We start from the raw sequence: 18752 nt of genomic DNA, 5'->3' as shown, positions 1-18752 counted from the left end.
GGAAGATGACAGCCCTCCGATTCCTTAACCATATCAGGACCAAACCTAGATCCTCCTTAGCAAGGCCAGGCCCTGACAAATGCATCAGGAGAAATTAAACACCATGCTCTAGCTGTGGGCAGGCTCACTTCTTATTTGTTTTAGTCATTATAAAGAATTTAGTTTGGACTGTTTTAAGACATGAACATAAAATGTCACCAGTGTCCCTGACATGCTGGCAGTAAAGATCACTACAAAAGGTTCCTAAGAATGGTCAGTGAGACTGTTAACTACCCGTTAATTGTGTTTAGTGTGGTTGTGCAAACAATTCTTCCTGGGCTCACACCTGTAATCCTAACTATTCAGGAAGCTGAGAGCTGAATGCCATATGTTGGTATTGCATGTGCCTATATGGTGAGTCTGTCATTAAAAAAAAAAGTAATAGGAAAGTACCAGAGCTTGAACTCAGGGCTTTCTTACTCATGGCTGGCACTCTACACTTGAGCCATACTACTTACAGCTTAATTCTGGAGGTAAGAGTCTCTCAAAATTGTTTGCTCAGGCTGGCTTTGAACTGAGATTTCCAAATCTTAGCTTCCTGAATAGCACTCTACCACTAAGCCACATTCCAACCCTGCCCTGCTTCTTTGTTGAGATGAGAGCTCTTGCTAACTCATTATCTAGGCTGGCCTCAAACTGTGATCCTCCTGATCTCCATTTCTCTAGTAACTGGGATTACAAGCATGAATCACCACACTTGGCCAAGAATGAAGTACTGGTCATAAAGCAAAGTATTTCTAAGGTACAGACCCTAATCCTCAGAGGGTCACAGGTACCTCTGAGCAATCAGATTAGGATTATCTCCTTGAATAATTTGGATGCACCATGTATGGGCCTAAATTCACTCACTAACTGTAAGGTAGAGGAGGGAAAATAACCAGCTATACGTTAAGGTATGTAGGTTGGGTACCCTAAATTGGTCCTTCTGCCCCTCCCTCTATAGGCTAAGAGAGGCAAAGACAGACATAACTCTGCCCCAGGACCTTCAACCTGAATACACATTCTTTCCAAAGTATAAAATCTCTTACACATACAAATCCCTATCCCCTCCTATCCTGCCCCACAGAGCCTCTTCAGGAGAACTGCAGAGCCCAAGGACTCCAATCCCAACCTGGGCATTGCCTTTTGAAGAACTAGTTGTTTATACACTGATCTATGGGGGACATCATAACCCTTCAAAAACTTTCTTTCAGGGCTGGGGATATGGCCTAGTGGCAAGAGTGCCTGCCTCGGATACACGAAGCCCTAGGTTCGATTCCCCAGCACCACATATACAGAAAACGGCCAGAAGCGGCGCTGTGGCTCAAGTGGCAGAGTGCTAGCCTTGAGCGGGAAGAAGCCAGGGACAGTGCTCAGGCCCTGAGTCCAAGGCCCAGGACTGGCAAAAAAAAACAAAAAACTTTCTTTCAAAGCTACCAGCACTGGGTATGCCACTCCACCCCTGTAGTCCATCTTCAGGAGAAAGAGGGAAGACAAAGTTTGAAACCATCCATATCAAAAGAAAAACCTGGGGGCTGGGAATATGGCCTAGTGGTAAAGTGCTTGCCTAGTCTACATGAAGCCCTGGGTTCAATTCCTCAGCACCACATATAATAGATAAAAGCCAGAAGTGGTGCTGTGGCTTAAGTGGTAGAGTGCTAGCCTTGAGCAAAAAGAAGCCAAGGACAGTGCTCAGGCCCTGAGTTCACACCCCAGGACTGGCAACAAAAACAAAACAAATAAACAAAAAAAAAACCAGACCTGGGAATGTGGCTTAGTGGCAAAGTGCTTGCCTAGCATGCATGAGGCCCTGGGTTCAATTCCTCAGCACCACATAAATAGAAAAAGCTGCAAGTGGTGCTGTGACTCAAGAGGGAGAGTGCTAGCCTTGAGCAAAAAGAAGCCAGGGACAATATTCAGGCCCTGAGCCCAAGCCCCAGGATTGCAAAAAATAAAGCAAAAAAACAAGAGCTGGAAGCCAGTGGCTCACAGCTATAATGTAGCTCCTAAGGAGAATGAGATCTGAGGACTGCAGTTCAAAGTGAACGTATGCACTTAAGTCTGTGAGACTTTTATCTCCACTAAAACACTACGAATCCCCACCCCCCGAAGTGGAGCTGTGATTCAATTGGTAGACCACTAGTCTTGAGCAAAAGAAGCTCAGGATAGCCAGGCACTGGTGGCCCATGCCTGTCATCCTAGCTACTCAGGAGGCTGAGATCTGAGGATTGTGGTTCAAAGCCAGCCTGGGCAGGAATTTCCATGAGACTCTTACCTCCAATTAACCACCAGAAAACTGGAAGTGGTGCTGTGGCTCAAATGATAGAGTGCTAGCCTTGAGCTAAAGAGCTCAGTGGCAGCGCCCAGGCCCAGAGTTCAAGCCCTGAGATGGACCAAAAAAAAAAAAAAAAAAAAAAGACCCTATGGGACAGTGCCCAGGCTCTGAGTTCAAGCCCCAGGACTGGCACCAAATAAAAGTAATAATAAATAAAATAAAGAGGTGGGAATATACCTCAACTGTGGAGCCCTTGCATGCAAAGCATGATACATGCAAAGCCCTGGCTTGATGTTGAAGAAACAGCTTCCAGCAGGAGCAGCTATGCCAGTGTCGGTCTGGCAATGGCAGTATTGTGGCCACATACCACTCAGTGATAAGCACCACAGGCAACCAAATTGCTGGTTTTACATCTAAGTAGACCTTAAGTGATGTGGCTAGTTTCACAAATGACAGTTTTCAAAATGACAGTTTTTGACTCAAATTTCTGGGCTGTCTTATCCCAAAGATAATTGACACCCACTATAATCAGAAGCCCCTGAAATCTAACATGAGCAAAGTAGAGGCATTTTCAGAGTTCGTCTTTCTAAGCAATTTTCTTTTTTTAACCAGTCCACGGGCTTGAAATCAGGGCCTTGGTACTGTCCCTGAGCTTCTTTTGCTCAAGGCTAGCACTCTAACTCTTGAGCCACAGAACCATGTCTGGTCCTATCACTAATGCCACAAGCCAATGTCCTGACTTAGTGAGATGACCCCACAGTAACAAAAGTTCAGTGAAACAAGCAATGCTAGCCTAGCATGCTCTCCATGCAGAAGTTCAGCACCTTGTCTATCAATAGCATTTCCTTCAGTTCTCCCAAAAACCCTGATGATGAGGCTTAAGTATAACCCCTGTATCATACTGGTGGCCTTACTGAGAATCAAGAAATTAAAACATTCAGGGCTGGGAATATGGCCTAGTGGCAAGCGTGCGTGCCTTGTATACATGAAGCCCTGGGTTCAATTCCCCAGCACCACATATATAGAAAAGGCCAGAAGTGGCGCTGTGGCTCAAGTGGCAGAGTGCTAGCCTTGAGCAAAAAGAAGCCAGGAACAGTGCTCAGGCCCTTAGTCCAAGCCCGAGGACTGGCAAAAAAATAACAAATTAAAACATTCAAATGCCAGGCCTGGAGACTCACACCTGTAATCCTAACTATTCATGAGGCTGAGATCTGAGGATGGCTATTTAGAAGCCAGCCCACACAGAACTCCATCTCCAGTTAGTCAACAAAAACTGGACTGGGAGCATGGCTCAAGGGGTAGATCACTAGCTTTGGGCAAAAGAAGCCAAACGAGGGGGTTAAGCCCTTATTCAAATACCAGTACTGACACATATACAGAAAAACCTATACACATATTCACTGACCTGTGGGATAAACAAAACTTCTACCAGCAGATGATTAGCTGAGAAATTAGAAACAGTATGACAATGGGAACATAATAATTTAAAAGGCCATTACACAGAAATTACATGAGATACTTTAAGACATGTCAAATAGAAGCATCCTCGTAGGGTAATTAGCAGTGGAGTAGTGTCTGGAGGCTGTTTTTCCCCATGGGCTCAGTCTTCAGAGGTTTCTTCCTGAAGCAGCCAGCAAGGAGACCTTGAAGGGCCACACACGCACTTCCTCACATCCTCCCTGGGGTGCAGGTGTACTTCTTCATGGGCTATCAATGTTGAGATTGGTGTTTATTGCTGGATATCATACCAGGGATTATGGTTTCTGGAAGCCACACTAAATCTGATGCAGTCAACGTAGTAGATGGTGTTATGTCCAGCTGCCTGCCGACTTTAGGATGCACACACTTACCTGAGCAGTCAGTCAACATCAGATAATACTGTAACACAGGAAATATCCTATAAGCCTTACCTTATGTACACTTTTGGGATTCTCCAACCAAGCACAGTACATCTCCTCTACATAGTTCGAACTAGTCCCACTCAAAAAGGGCTCAGCAGCAACAGGTGCAGAATAGCACCGAATGTGTTGAAACGTCCTAATTGCTGCTGGTTTATTTCGTGAAAATGTCTTAACAGTCTGGGAAGCCGTCAATGGCCTCAACTTAGTAGCACAAGTCCTTAAATGAAACATTTTTGTCCTGAAGTCTTTCACAACCACCTGTGGAGAAAAGCAAGAAAGAAAAGTTTAAAAATGAGCATTTGTAGGAAAGCTACTGAACAATGGGGGGAGGGGGGTTAGAGGAGACCAGTAAAAAGAGAATAGATAAGACTAATTTAAGTTATAATATATGTATCATAGTAAAATATATTTGTCATAGTAAAACTCCTTTGTATAGTTAATATACACTGAAAAATATGAATGATAGAGCTGGATGCTGGTGGCTCACACTTGTAATCCTAGCTATCAGGATCATGGTTCAAAACCAGCTCTCGCTGGAAAGGGCATGAGATGCTTATCTCCAATTAATGACCAGAAAACTAGAAGTGGCACTGTGGTTCAAAGTGGTAGAGCACTAGCCTTGAGCAAATGAACTCAGGGACAGCACCCAGGCCCTGAGTTCAAGCCCCATGAAACCCCTGCCCCCTCCCAAAGAATGAAATGACAAGTAAAAAGGCTATGTTGGGCCAGACACTTGGGCTTACATCTGTAATCCTAGCTACTCAAGAGGCTGAGATCTAAGGATCCTGACTTAGAAGTCAGCTCTAGCAGAAAAGTCTGAGATTCCACCTGCAATTAACTAGTAAAAAAGCTGAACTGGATGGGCTGGTAATGTGGCTTAGTGGTGGAGTGCTTGCCTAGCATGAATGAAGAGGCCCTGGATTCCACTCCTTAGCACCACATAAACAGAAAAAGTTGGAAGTGGTGCTGTGGCTCAGGAGGTAGAGTGCTAGTCTTGAGCAAAAAGAAGCCAGGGACAGTGCTCAGGCCCTGAGTTCAAGCCCTAGGACAAAAAAAAAAAAAAAAGCTGGACTGGAAGTGTGGCCCAAATGGCAGAGTAACACTGTAATATTAGTTCAAGACCCAGTCAGGCAGGAAAAAAAAAGTTATGTTGAGGAACAGTTATCAGGGGCAAAAGAGATAATGGAGAATGAGAGAGAATATAGTCAAAGTACTTTATATGCATGTATGAAAGTAGAACAATGAAATCTGTAGAACAATGAAACTTTTAAAAAGGAAAAGGGGAAGAAATTAGGGAAAGATGAAGGGATAAGCTTTGTTGGGGTACATATGTATGGAAATGACACTAAAACTCTCTTTTATAACTAGTGGTGCTAAGGAAAAAAACAAACAAAAACACCTTAGATTGGATTTACTAGCGGATTTTGAGTTCAAAATTAGCCTAATGCAAGCCTAATAATGCGAGAGCTGTCTCAAAAACAAGCAGCCAAGCCAACAACTTAAAAACCACATCAGGGGGCTGTGAATATGGCCTAGTGGTACAGTGCTTGCCTCATATATTTGAAGCCCTAGGTTCAATTCCTCAGCACCACATATATAGAAAATGGCCAGAAATGGCGCTGTGGCTCAAGTGATAGAGTGCTAGCATTGAGCAAAAAGAAGGGAAGGGACAGTGTTTATGTCCTTGTCCTGAGTTCAAGCTCCCTGGCAAAAAAAAAACAAAAACCAAATCACACAGAAAGCCCTGACTGCTTGAGAACGTGCAAATACAACCCCCTGGGAGTCAGGGTCCCTGCATATGAAGTGTCTTGGGCAGGAAGGCTGTAGACCAGAAAGAGACCCTGAAACTAGGAAGGTGGGAAGAGCTGGAGAAAAAAGCTAAACAACCTGTGGAAGGGCAAGTGGGGCTTGTCCAGGGTCCTGACCATCCTAATGAAAGCCCTTTATAAACCCTGGGAAGCCCAGTCTGAACAAATAAGCACACAGGCTTCGAAAAAAAATGAACTCCTTTATTCAGAAAAAAAAAAAAGAACTCATGAATAACCCATGCATAAATCTTCACACTGTCTAGAAGATTCTATCCTTTAAATGGTTCGTCCCATTATGTTCCATCAAGGTCATAGAACTGCCAGTAGAGACAACAAATGTAATGCCAACCTTCCTGATACTAGTCTTTCTTTTGCTTTAAACACAAGCCACTGGCTTTTGGGCAACTTTTTTTTTTTTTTTTTTGCCAGTCCTGGGCCTTGGACTCAGGGCCTGAGCACTGTCCCTGGCTTCTTTTTGCTCAAGGTTAGCACTCTGCCACTTGAGTCACAGCGCCACTTCTGGCCATTTTCTGTATATGTGGTGCTGGGGAATCGAACCCAGGGCTTCAAGTAAACGAGGCAAGCGCTCTTGCCACTAGGCCATATCCCCAGCCCCTTTTGGGCAACTTTTATCCAGTGGGCTAGAAAAAGGGAAGAGGCTGAGTTGGTGGGGTAAAAGAGACCTGGACTAGACAGGAGAAGGGCATTTGGAAAATGGCAGGAAGGTTAAAATCTAGATAAAGCAGCTGACTTGCATAAACTAATTCCTAATGATCAAAAATTGTTCCTTACAAAAGAAATTTTGAGAGACTGGGCATGGTGGTGTATAACACGATTTTGAGTTTGAGGCCAATCTGGGCTACATATAAAAAAATTTATCTAGGGGCTGGGAATATGGCCTAGTGGCTAGAGTGCTTGCCTTGTATACATGAAGCCCTAGGTTTGATTCCTCAGCACTACATATATAGAAAAAGCCGGAAGTGGCGCTGTGGTTCAAGTGGTAGAGTGCTACCCTTGAGCAAAAAGAAGCCAGGGACAGTGCTCAGGCCCTGAGTTTAAGCCCCAGGACTGGCAAAAAACAAAAAACAAAAAACAAAAACACATGGCTACTGTATATGTTCTTGATACATTGTATATTGTATATATGTCTACCTGACCTAGAGAAGGGAAAGAAAAACAGGGCGTAAGCTATCACAAGAAATGTACACACTGCCCTACTATGTAACTGTATCCTTTTTGCACAACACCTTGTCAAAAAAATTTGTGTTCAGTTAATAAAAACATAAAATTTTAAAAAAAATTTAAATTGGGGCTGGGAATATGGCCTAGTGGCAAGAGTGCTTGCCTCCTACACATGAAGCTCTCGGTTCAATTCCCCAGCACCACATATATGGAAAAAACGGCCAGAAGGGGCGCTGTGGCTCAGGTGGCAGAGTGCTAGCCCTGAGTGTGAAGAAGCCAGGGACGGTGCTCAGGCCCTGAGTCCAAGGCCCAGGACTGCCCCCCCCCAAAAAAAATTAAATTGAAAAAAAAAAACCAACAAATAAAAACAACAACAACAACCAAAAAAAAAAAAAACCTAACTAACTCAGGGGCTGGGGATATAGCCTAGTGGCAAGAGTGCCTGCCTCGGATATACGAGGCCCTAGGTTCGATTCCCCAGCACCACATATACAGAAAACGGCCAGAAGCGGCGCTGTGGCTCAAGTGGCAGAGTGCTAGCCTTGAGCGGGAAGAAGCCAGGGACAGTGCTCAGGCCCTGAGTCCAAGGCCCAGGACTGGCCCAAAAACAAAACAAAACCCAGAACCTAGAGTCTGGGTGATGGTAACCCCTCAGGAAAGCAGGAGAATGAAAACTGCTTCTTTTCCTCTCCCGAGTCCTATCCAAAAGGAAACCAGTCTCAGCCAACGGGAGGGGAAGCAGTGCATTCCTTGCTGGATTAATGCTTGCCTGCTTATGAATCAATTTGCTTCAAAGCAGATGCCCTGATTTCAAGCTGAAATCAGTATGAGGTCTTGAATTCAATCCCTAGCACCAAAACTACCATTCACAAAAAATACACCCAGCCTATGTCCATATGTATGTGAGAAATAAAAATTCTGAAATAAGGGGCTGGGAATATGGCCTAGTGGCAAGAGTGCTCGCCTCGTATACATGAAGCCCTGGGTTCAATTCCCCAGTACCACATATATGAAAAATGGCCAGAAGTGGCTCTGTGGCTCAAGTGGCAGAGTGCTAGCCTTGAGCAAAAGGAAGCCAGGGACAGTGCTCAGGCCCTGAGTCCAAGGCCCAGGACTGGCAAAAAAAAAAAAAAAAAAAATTCTGAAATAAGCTATTAAGCATGCAGAAATGTTATAAAAAAAATCACCTATATTGTTTATCAGAACCTTCTTCAGGACCGGGGGTGTAGCTCAGTGGAAGAGTACTTGACTAGCATGAAAGAGGCCTTGGGTCTTATCCCTGGCACTAGAGGGGGGAAAAGCATGCCAATTAGCCTATAACAATAAGATACACTGACAAGTGGGCTGTTTGCAGTCACTTTGTCTCACAGTTTAGTGCTAACCAAGCACAGTCATCATCTGTAGCTGTTTGCTACAGAGATCCTCAAGCTTCCCTTCAGATGACTCATCAGAAAGCTGCCTTTCAGCAGAGGCCTTGCCTATACCTAGGACAGCTGGCTTCATAGTGTTGAATATTTTCCTACCAGGTGGGTCAACATAGCAAATTAATAGTAGCAGCAGCAGTAGTAGTAATAAAAATAGAAAATATATTGCCAGGCACCAGTGGTTCACACCTCTAATATAACAACCCAGAAGATGTTGTTTCAAGGCATGCTTGGTTGTTTCAACTCCATCTCCAAAATCCTAGCATAGAGCCAGGTGCCAATGGCTCACACCTATAATCCTAACTACTGAGAAGGCTGAGATCTAATGATGAAGATTTGAAGCCAGCCTGGGCAGGAAAGTCCATGAGGCTCTAATCTCCAGCTACCTACCAAAAAGTCAAAAGTGGAGTTGTGGCTCTAGTGCTAGGAGTGCTAGCCTTAAGCGCAAAAGCTCAGGGCCAACATCCAGGCCCTGACCTCAAGCCCCAGGGCTGGAATTAAAACAAAACAGCAATAGCCAAAAAAAAAAAAAAAGCAGACAGGCTGGGAATATGGCCTAGTGGTAGAGTGGATGCCTCACATACAGGAAACTCTGGGTTGGATTCCTCAGCACCACATATATAGAAAAAGCCAAAAGTGGCGCTGTGGCTCAAGTGGTAGTGATAGCCTTGAGCAAAAAGAAGCCAGGGACAGTGCTCAGGCCCTGAGTCCAAGGCCCAGGACTGGCCAAAAAAAAAAAAAAAAAAAAAAAAAAAAGCAGAGCGCCTAGCTAGAGGCATGGCACAAGTGGTAGAAAGCACACAAGCCAACTGAGTTCAAAACACCTTACACACAAGGGGGAAAAGAGTTGGTTACTGCACTCAGTACCAACTCATCCTAATGCTAGCTACTAAGAATCATGCGTCTGGATCAGTGACTGACATGCAGAACTGCAGCAACATCAAACCCAAAGAAACTACAGAGTTTCCTCGGCTCAGTGTCATTGCAAAGGGGTGCACAGATGGTGGGGTATATCCGGTCATGAAACTGAGAAAATCTTAACCCTTTACTTCACTTGTTTCAGGTACTTTTATCACCAACTTTGGAAGGCACATAACTCGGTAGGTAGTATAACACCTCTGACCACTGGTCACTAGGCTTAAATTTTTTTTTTTTTCTATCCCAAGCTAGTTGAAACCACTTGGGCTTTTGAGCTAGTCCAATGAATGACCTTTGGACGTCAGAGATCCCAAAGCTCCACCTCAAAGGATGCTAACGCCGCCATTTTCTGAACAAACCTACTTACAGCCACGAACTTTGACGCATGCGCAGCCCAGAAGGCACTAGCCTTTCCTTACCTGCATCCACCAATCCTCACAACTCAGGCCGCCCGCTTCTCCATCCCACACCCTGATCTCAAGGAAACTTGGACACACCGGTATTTACACGCAAACAAATTCCTTCGCAAAACTTGTCATTTCTGTAACTGGCCCGCTGCGCGCTGGGTAAGAGTGTGATCGGGCAATGGCCGGGGCGAGGACACGGTGGCGGGTTTCTGGTGAACTCCCATGGCCTCGGCTCCGGCAACACGCCCTCCGCGAGAGACAGGATGCGTGAACGCTGCCTCAGCGGAAACAATTTCCCTGAGCCGCCCAGACACCAAGGTCAGTGCCGTGACCTGGGGGCTGAGCAAACAAGGTCGGTGTCGGACAAAGCCTCGCGCGCGGCGACGAGGTCGCGGCCGGAGACTGTCACGTGACGACGCCGCGTCCTTGGGGGTCACCCCGTTCTCCGCAGCGCCGCGCCCTACATCCGCCGAGGACGCCCGCCCCGTCACTCACAGCCAATGGCTCGCTACTGCGCCCCCGCACGGAGCCCCCGCGCGCGCCCGCCGGGAGGTCCTCGTCGCTCAATTGGCCGACACGCCTGTCCGTCAAGCGCTGTCCCCTCCCACCACCGCCGCCTCGGTCGACGCGAATCCGTCCGGCTCCACTCCCGTCACCCACACGCCCGCTGCTCCAAGGGCGCGGAGGCCTCACCCTCCACCGCGCGGCCTCAGCCACAAGCGTCTCACCTCCCAAGCTGGGCCAGGCCCGAAGGCAGCAAGAGATTACCTGTCTCCGACTCTGCTCCACCCGAATGAAACGCCGAAACCCTACTCCGGGACACCAAACTCTCCGGCCCGCCCCGGCGTACCCCGTCAGCGCGTAGCCCGGCCCCCAGAAGAGGCTCGCCCCGCCTGTTATGGGCGTGGCGATGACATCACAGACTCGCGCTGCCATCGCGGGTCCTCCCTGCATATGCGGCGGCCGCCTGGGACCGGTTGGTTTTAATGAAACCGTGGGCTTCCAGTGTTTGCGCAGCCATTAGAATAAGATTCCAGTGCAGACCGTCGTAGTATTCGGCCTGTAAGGTCACAAGTTCTATCTCAGCCTGGGCTACAAAAGCGAGACTACACATACGTAAATTAGGGGGAAAAAATTGTCCCAGAATTGTTGAGATATGGTAAATTATGGTGAGCCAAATACTGTGTGCGCTTTGCAGTTTGTCCTCACTACAAGCGGAAGAAAACTTCAGTTCGTGCCCATATCTAACTCCGGGCTTGTTAACCTTTTGGGCAAAGACAATTCAGACCTTAGGCTCCAAGCTTTACGTGGAAGGTATATGGATTTAGACCTTAAACCGCTTTAAGTTTGTTGACAGTTTATCCATCACATGTAAATTATTTTATCTCCGCCATCTATCGAAAGATACGGTTTTCACCATTTTTTTTTGTTGGATTTTTTTTTTTTTTTTGCTACTCCTAGGGCATGGACTCAGGCCTGGGTCCTGTCGCTGAGCTTCTTTTGCTCAAGGCTATAACTTCATTACTTGAGTCACAGTGGCACTTCTGGCTTTTTCTGTTTATGTGGTGCTGAGGAATCGAACCCAGGGCTTCATGCATGGTAGGCAAGCACTCTACCACTAAGCCACATTCCAGCCCATGTCTTCACCAATTGGCTATCACAAGTAATGCTGCAATGTGCACTAGGATAGAAGTATTTATTTGAGTATTACTTTATTTTATTATTTATTTATTTATTATTTATGTACTTTATTTGAGTATTGAATTATTGAGTATTGAATTGAGTAATGAATTACTTTGTAATTCATATGTTTGTAGTACAAATGATTGAACCCAGTATTTCATGCTTTGTAGACAAGCATTCTTGAGCTATGGTCCCTGCCCTTTTGCTTTTATTTATTTTTTTGTTAGTCATGGGCCTTGAACTCTGGGCCTGGGCACTGTCACTGAGCTCTTCAACTAAAGGCTAGTGCTCTACCACTTGAGCTATAGGGCCACTTCTGGCTTTCTGGTGGTTAATTGAGATAAGAGTCTCATGGACTTTCCTGCCCGGAATGGCTTTGAACTGAGATCCTCAGATCTCAGCCTCCTAAGTAGCTAGGATTACAGGTGTGAGCCACTGGCAACTGGCAGAACCAAATAGTTTTACATATCACTGGTAGAGAATTGTCAAATGCAGGTCTGCATTGTGAGGTTATTTCAGATTCACTTTGAAGTGGACTGTGTGTCACAGGCAGGAGAAAATGCATGTGAGGTGGAACCTAGCAAGAGAAGTCCTTCACTTTGGCAGGTTTCCTGCAAGTGGCTTGCGACTTGTGACTGGGTAACAGGTTAGCATGCCTGAGGTCTCAATTTGGGATATCCTTCCTTTCACAGTGCCAGATGAGAGGGTAAAATCTGGTGTGACAGTCCATGTGTCTGATGTTTCTGATATGATTTGATGTATTTCGAATGTAATTGTTCATTGGCACAGATAAATCAGTTTGTATCTTGTGATGTGTTGGCAAGTGGTAGTTGTTTGCTTGTATAAACAAGATGTGTCATTTTATTTTCTCACTGATACTCAAAATAGAGTAACTTAGGTTGAAACTGGGGCACTATAAAAGAGTAGGTCAAGCTAGACATACCCTTAAAGCTCCTGCTTTTCATAGCATAAAGTAACCCAATGCAGGTCCTACTTGGTCTCCCCCCCCCCTCTCTCTCTCTCTCTCTCTCTCTCTCTCTCTCTCTCTCTCCCTTGCCAGTCCTGGGCCTTGAACTCAGGGCCTGGGCACTGTCCCAGAGCTGCTTTTGCTCAAGGATGTCACTCTACCACTTGAGACACAGCTCTCCTTCCAGCTTTTTCTGTTTATGTGGTACTGAGGAATCGAACCCAGGCCTTCATGCAGGCTAGGCAAGCACTCTACTAAGCCATATTCCCAGGCTCTCCCCTTCCTTCCTTCCTCCCCCCCACCCCCCCGCCACACACACCCAGAGCCTCATGCTTAGCTACCACTTGAGCCAAGACACCAGTCCTTTTTTGCTGTCAGTTTGCTTCTCAGATTGGGTCCAAGATCTTTCTACCTCTATCTCCTTAATACCTGGGATCACAGATGTATACCACAATGCTTAGAAACACTTTTTTTTTTAAAGTTTCTGTAGGTAGGTGCTGGTAGCTTATGCCTGTAATTGTAGATACTCCAGAAGCTGAGATCTGAGGATCACAATTCCAAGCCAGCCTGGCCAGAAAAGTCCAATCTCCAATGGAGCTATGGCTCACTCAACCACTAACCTTGAGTAAAAAAGGGACAGCTCCCAGGCCCTGAGTTCAAGCACCAGTTCTGGCACACACACACACACACACACACACACACACACACACACACACACACTATTTTAGCTATCAAGCTGGAGATGTAACTCAAAGAGTATATGGAGGCCTTCGAATCCCCGACATCTAAAGAAAGTTTTGTTATAGCTGCACTAGTGCTGCACTAGTAAGTATAAGGAGGTACTTTTCTTGTTTTTAAGTGGTTACTTGGAGAGAAGAGTCTCACGGGGCCTTTTTTTTTGCCTGGCCTGGCTTCAAACTGTGATCCTCAGATTTCAGCCTCTTGAGTAGCTAGGATTACAGGTGTGAGCCATGGGCGCCCAACTTTTTTCTTTGCTTTTCTTTTTTGCTTGCTTAACAGTACTGGGGGGCTTGAACTCATGACCTCAAACTTCCTAGACTAATGAAATACCACTAAGCCAAACCTCCAGCCCTGCTTTTTAATGGTTATTTTTAGGATAGAGTTTCACTTGCACTTGAGCACATGCTGGTGCTTTTATCTACTTTTTTAGGCTTTTCATTCTCACTAGGACCATAGGTACACACCACTGCTTCTACCTTCCCATCCTTGGAGATAGAGTGTCATGGAGTTTTCTGGCTGGGCTGGCCTAGAACCAGAATCCTCCTAATCTCAGCCTCTCCTATAGTTTGGTATGCCAGGATGTACCCCTGCATACAGTTATGGGTTGAGGTCTTGAAAGCTTTTCTTCCCAGTCTGACCTTGAACTGTAATGTTCCACTTCTCAGCCTTCCAAGTAGATTATAGGCATAGGCCACCAGCATCCACCCATCAGTGTACTGTTCTGATTGCTGTAGCTTTGTAGTAAGTTTTGAAATTGGGAATTGTGAATTATCCAATTTTGTTCCTTTTTCAGGATTGTTTTGGATATTCAAGGTCCCTTTGCAAAACAGAATTTTGACTAGGATTATATTGGATCAGAAGATCACTTTTGACATTATGTGTCCTGATATCTTAGTAATACTGAGTCTTCTAGTCCATGACTGTAGGTGCTCATTCCTTTCAGCATGTTTTGCAGTTTTCATCCTTGATTGAATTTATTCCAAAGAGGCCTAGGATATTGCTCAGTGATTGATATTACTCACATTTACCCAGTGTGCACTGAGCTCTAGGTTCATTCCTCACCATAGTAAGACAATAAAAATTTATTTCTATGCATTTCATTCTTTCTAACATTTGCAAATGGAATGTATTTTGTCATTTCTCTTTCAGATTTGTCATTACTGTTGTATTGGTCTTGGGGTTGTGAGTTTTCTCCTTGTAATTTATTAGTGTTTTTGTTGTTGGTGGTGGTGGTGGTCATCGGACTTGAACTCTAGGCCTGGACACTGTCCCTGAGCTCTTCAGCTCAAGGCGAGTGCTCTACCATTTGAGCCACAGTGATACTTCTGGCTTTCTGGTGGTTAATTGGAGATAAGAGTCTCACAGACTTTCCTGCATGGGCTGGCTTTGAACTTCTATCTGAAATCCTCAGATCTCAGTCTCCTGAGTAGCTAGTATTACAGGTGTGAACCACCACTCCCTGGCTTTATTACTGGCTTTATTAGTTTTTTTTTTTTTTGGCCAGTCCTGGGCTTTTGGACTCAGGGCCTGAGCACTGTCCCTGGCTTCTTTTTGCTCAAGGCTAGCACTCTGCCACTTGAGTCACAGCACCACTTCTGGCCATTTTCTGTATATGTGGTGCTGGGAAATCGAACCCAGGGCTTCATGTATACGAGGCAAGCGCTCTTGCCACTAGACTATATCCCCAGCCCCGCTTTATTAGTTCTTATAACTATATTATTTTTGGATTCTTTGAATTTTCTTTATATAGAATCATATAATCTATGGATATAAATAGTTTTCCTTATTCCTTTCCAATTTAGGTGCCTTCTGTTTCTGTTTCTGATCTAGCTATTCCACACTAGAACATCCTGTACAGTGCTAAAAAGCAGTGGGGAAAGTGAGACTGCTTGCCTTGCTCATAGGGGAATGTTTTCAGTCTCACCATGAGACATGCTCTTTTCTGTGGAATTTTCATAGATGTCCTTTAGCATATTAAGAAAATTCCTGGCCAGGCACTGGTAGCTCATGCCTGTAATCTTAGCTACTCAGGAGGCTGAGATCTTAGAATCACAGTTCAAAACCAGCCCAGGCAAAAAAGCATGTGAGACTCATCTCCAGTTAACCACTTCAAAACCAGAAGTGGAGCTGTGTGGCTCAGAGTGGTAGAGGGCTAGCCTTGAGCACAAAAGCTCAGGGACATCACTCAAGCTCTGAGTTCAAGCCCCATGACAAACAAAAAGAAAAGAAAGAAAAAAATAGAAAGTTCCTGGGCTATGGATCTAGCTCAGATTGAAGAGCACTTGCTTAGTATATTCATGGCCCTGGGTTTGACCCTAACAAAGGGAAGGAAGGAAGGAAGGAAGGAAGGAAGGAAGGAAGGAAGGAAGGAAGGAAGGAAGGAAGGAAGGAAGGAAAAGGAGAGAGGGAACAAGGAAATAAAGAAGGAAAGAAGGGAATGTGGCTTAGTGGTAGAGTGCTTGCCTAGCATGCATGAAGCCCTGGGTTGGATTCTTCAGTACCACATACGTAGGAAAAGCCAGAAGTGGTGCATGGCTCAAGTGATAGAGTGCTAACCTTGAGCACAAAGAGACTCAGGGACAGTGCCTAGGCCCTGAATTCAAGCCCTAGGATTGGCAAAAAAGAAGGAAGGAAGGAAAGAAGAGAGAGAAGGGAGGAAGGGAGGGAGGAAGAAAGAGGAAGAGTGACAGGGAGGGAGGGAAAAGAAAGAAAAGAGGGACAGAGGGGGGAAAGTTCCCTTATCTTTTATAAAAGTAGTTTTATGAGTTTTTTTTATTCATGAAAGGGTATTGCCTTTTCTTCACTAGTTGAGATAACCATGCATTTAAAACCCTTCTTTTAAGGTATATATTATATTCGTGTGTGTGTGTGTGTGTGTGTGTGTGTGAGAGAGAGAGAGAGAGAGAGAGAGAGAGAGAGTGTTCTGGGGCTTAAACTCAGACCTGGCTACTGTCCCTAAGCTTTTTTTGCTTAAGGATAACTTTCTACCACTTGAGCCACAGTTCTACTTCCAGCTTTTTGGTGGTTAACGGGAGATAAGAATCTCACAGACTTTTCTGCCCTGGTAGGCTTTGAACTGTGATCTTCAGAACTCAGCCTCTTGAGTAGCTAGGGTGTGAGCCCCTAATGCCTGCCCACATTGACCCTTTTTCTTACATTCAAGGTAGGTCTCCAGGTGACCTTGAACTGGCCCAGTTCTCCTTTCTCACTTGTAGTTCTCAGGACCTACTCTAGAATGTGCTGAGAATGCAACAACCCATGATAAGAGTGGATTGACCGAGCAACTTGGGCTTTGTTTCAGTTTTCCCTGCAGACTGGATGACCTTCAGTCCTTCATTGTTTAGCCAAGTGTGTCATGTGGCTCTCAGGATATAAAGCCCTGGGGCAGACTGCTTTCTGGACTCTCAGCTGGAGTGCAAGTGCCGACCAGACCCCATATGCCCCAGGAAATTTTCTTCTGCTTTAGGGTAGCTTCTTTCCCTGAATCAATAGCTTCTCTTGTCCTGTAGTGCCTATCTGTAAATAATAAGCCTGGTTACTAGCTTATTTGTGTGTTTTTGCCTCACTGGCTTCAAGCAAGTAGTATAAGTACAGTGCCAGATGCACTAAGCCAAAGTGGAAACACCAGAGTTCAATGGACCCATTTCACAGACCCACAGCTGCATTCAAGGGAAAAAAAATCCCATAGTGTCAAGGCTGAGTTCAGTGAAACATGCCTGTAATTCTAACTACTTGGTAGGCAGAGATTTGATGTCTTGAGGTAGCAAGGTTTTAGTTTAAGGCAAAAAAAAATTACTTTGATTTGTAGCATTTCTGGGTCTTTGTTAAGGAAGTTCCGTCCTGTGCCAAGGAGCCCAAGTGTTTCTCCTACTCCTTCTTTTAGTGTTTTCAGGGTATCTGTTTTAATTTCGAGGTCTTTGATCCATTTGAAATTGATTTTGGTGCAGGGTAATATATAAGGCTCTAGTTTTAGTTTATTGCAGGTGTTGAACCAGTTTTGCCAGCACCATTTGTTAAAGAGGCTATCTTTCTTCCATCTTATTTTTTTTTAGCCCCTTTATCAAAGATTAAGTAGGCATAGTTCTGTGGGTTCATTTCTGGGTCTTCAATTCTGTTCCATTGGTCTTCAGACCTGTTCCGGTACCAATACCAAGCTGTTGTTATTACTATAGTTTTATAGTACAGCTTGAAGTTTGGTATTGTAATTCCTCCAGCACTGTTCTTTCTGCTTAGGATTGTTTTTGCTATTCTGGGTCTTTTATTGTTCCATATGAATTTCTGGATTGCTTCCTCTATTTCATAATATAATATCAATATTAAATTCTCAACTGTCTCTTAAAATGAATTGTAAACTGCCAAGTATTATTAATTGTCTCATACACAAAGTTTAAGCCTTGAATGAGTTTTTGTAGATTTTACATTATAAAAGATCATTCCTGGTTCAAAAAAAAATTACTGACACTTCGTAGGGCTGGGGATATAGCCTAGTGGCAAGAGTGCTTGCCTTGTATACATGAAGCCCTGGGTTCGATTCCCCAGCACCACATATATGGAAAACAGCCAGAAGGGGCGCTGTGACTCAAGTGGCAAAGGCTAGCCTCCAGAAAAAAGAAGCCAGGGTCAATGCTCAGGCCCTGAGTCCAAGGCCCAGGACTGGCCAAAAAAAAAAAAAAGTAAAAAAATTACTGACACTTAGTCTCAGTTAATAAGCTGGACCTGGCAGCATGCATCTATGATCCCACATACAATGAAGGCAGTAGATAGGAAGATCAAAGGTCTGAGGCCTGCCCTGGGCAAAAAGATGAGACTCTACCTGAAAAACAATTAAAACAGAAAAGGGATGGGTTTGTAGCTCAAGTAGTAGGACACACCTGCCTAGCAAGTGTGAGGCCCTGAGTTTATACCCTAGTACTACAAAAAAAAAAAAAAAATCTTGGGTCATGCTGTATAATTTCCTTACTGTGCTGTTGGATTTGCTTTGGCCCTACTTTGGGGGAGATTTTTGCATCTCTAGCCATAAAGAAATATTGGGGTTTCTTTGACTGGGGATATGGCCTAGTGGCAAGAGTGCTTGCCTTGTATACATGGGGCCCTGGGTTCAATTCCCCAGCACCACATATACAGAAAACAGCCAGAAGTGGCGCTGTGGCTCAAGTGGCAGAGTGCTAGCCTTGAGCAAGAAGAAGCCAGGGACAGTGTTCAGGCCCTGAGTCCAAGGCCCAGGACTGGCCAAAAAAAAAAAAAAAAGAAATATTGGGGTTTCTTGTCTTGTGATATGCTTATCTGACTTTAGTCTCCAGTAATGCTAATAGAATGAGGTAGGAACTTTTCTCTTTTCATTTTATTGAAAGAATTAAAGAAGGATGGTATTTATTAACTGTTTTTTATTCGTTTTGTTCATATAAAAACCCAGAACATATGTCCAAGA

At 44.8% G+C, this 18752-nt stretch overlaps 1 protein-coding gene across 5 annotated transcripts in view; it reads right to left on the bottom strand.

The window, feature by feature from the left end:
• Ogdh (oxoglutarate dehydrogenase) overlaps positions 1 to 10795 on the bottom strand; it is a 74008-nt gene extending 63213 nt beyond the window's left edge. Inside the window, exons 1-2 of one of the 5 annotated variants that reach the window (XM_048339359.1) lie at positions 10702 to 10795; positions 4204 to 4452 (exon numbers count right to left, since the gene is read on the bottom strand). In XM_048339359.1, the coding sequence (XP_048195316.1) occupies positions 4204 to 4425 (222 nt within the window). In that variant the 5' untranslated portion in view covers positions 4426 to 4452; positions 10702 to 10795. The other 4 variants (XM_048339358.1, XM_048339360.1, XM_048339361.1 and 1 more) reach the window with 4 other exon arrangements.
• Positions 10796 to 18752: the final 7957 nt, after the last annotated feature.

Source organism: Perognathus longimembris, chromosome 2, assembly GCF_023159225.1.
Source record: "Perognathus longimembris pacificus isolate PPM17 chromosome 2, ASM2315922v1, whole genome shotgun sequence".
NCBI lineage: Eukaryota > Metazoa > Chordata > Mammalia > Rodentia > Heteromyidae > Perognathus > Perognathus longimembris.
This window is presented reverse-complemented; position numbering and strand designations above follow the sequence as displayed.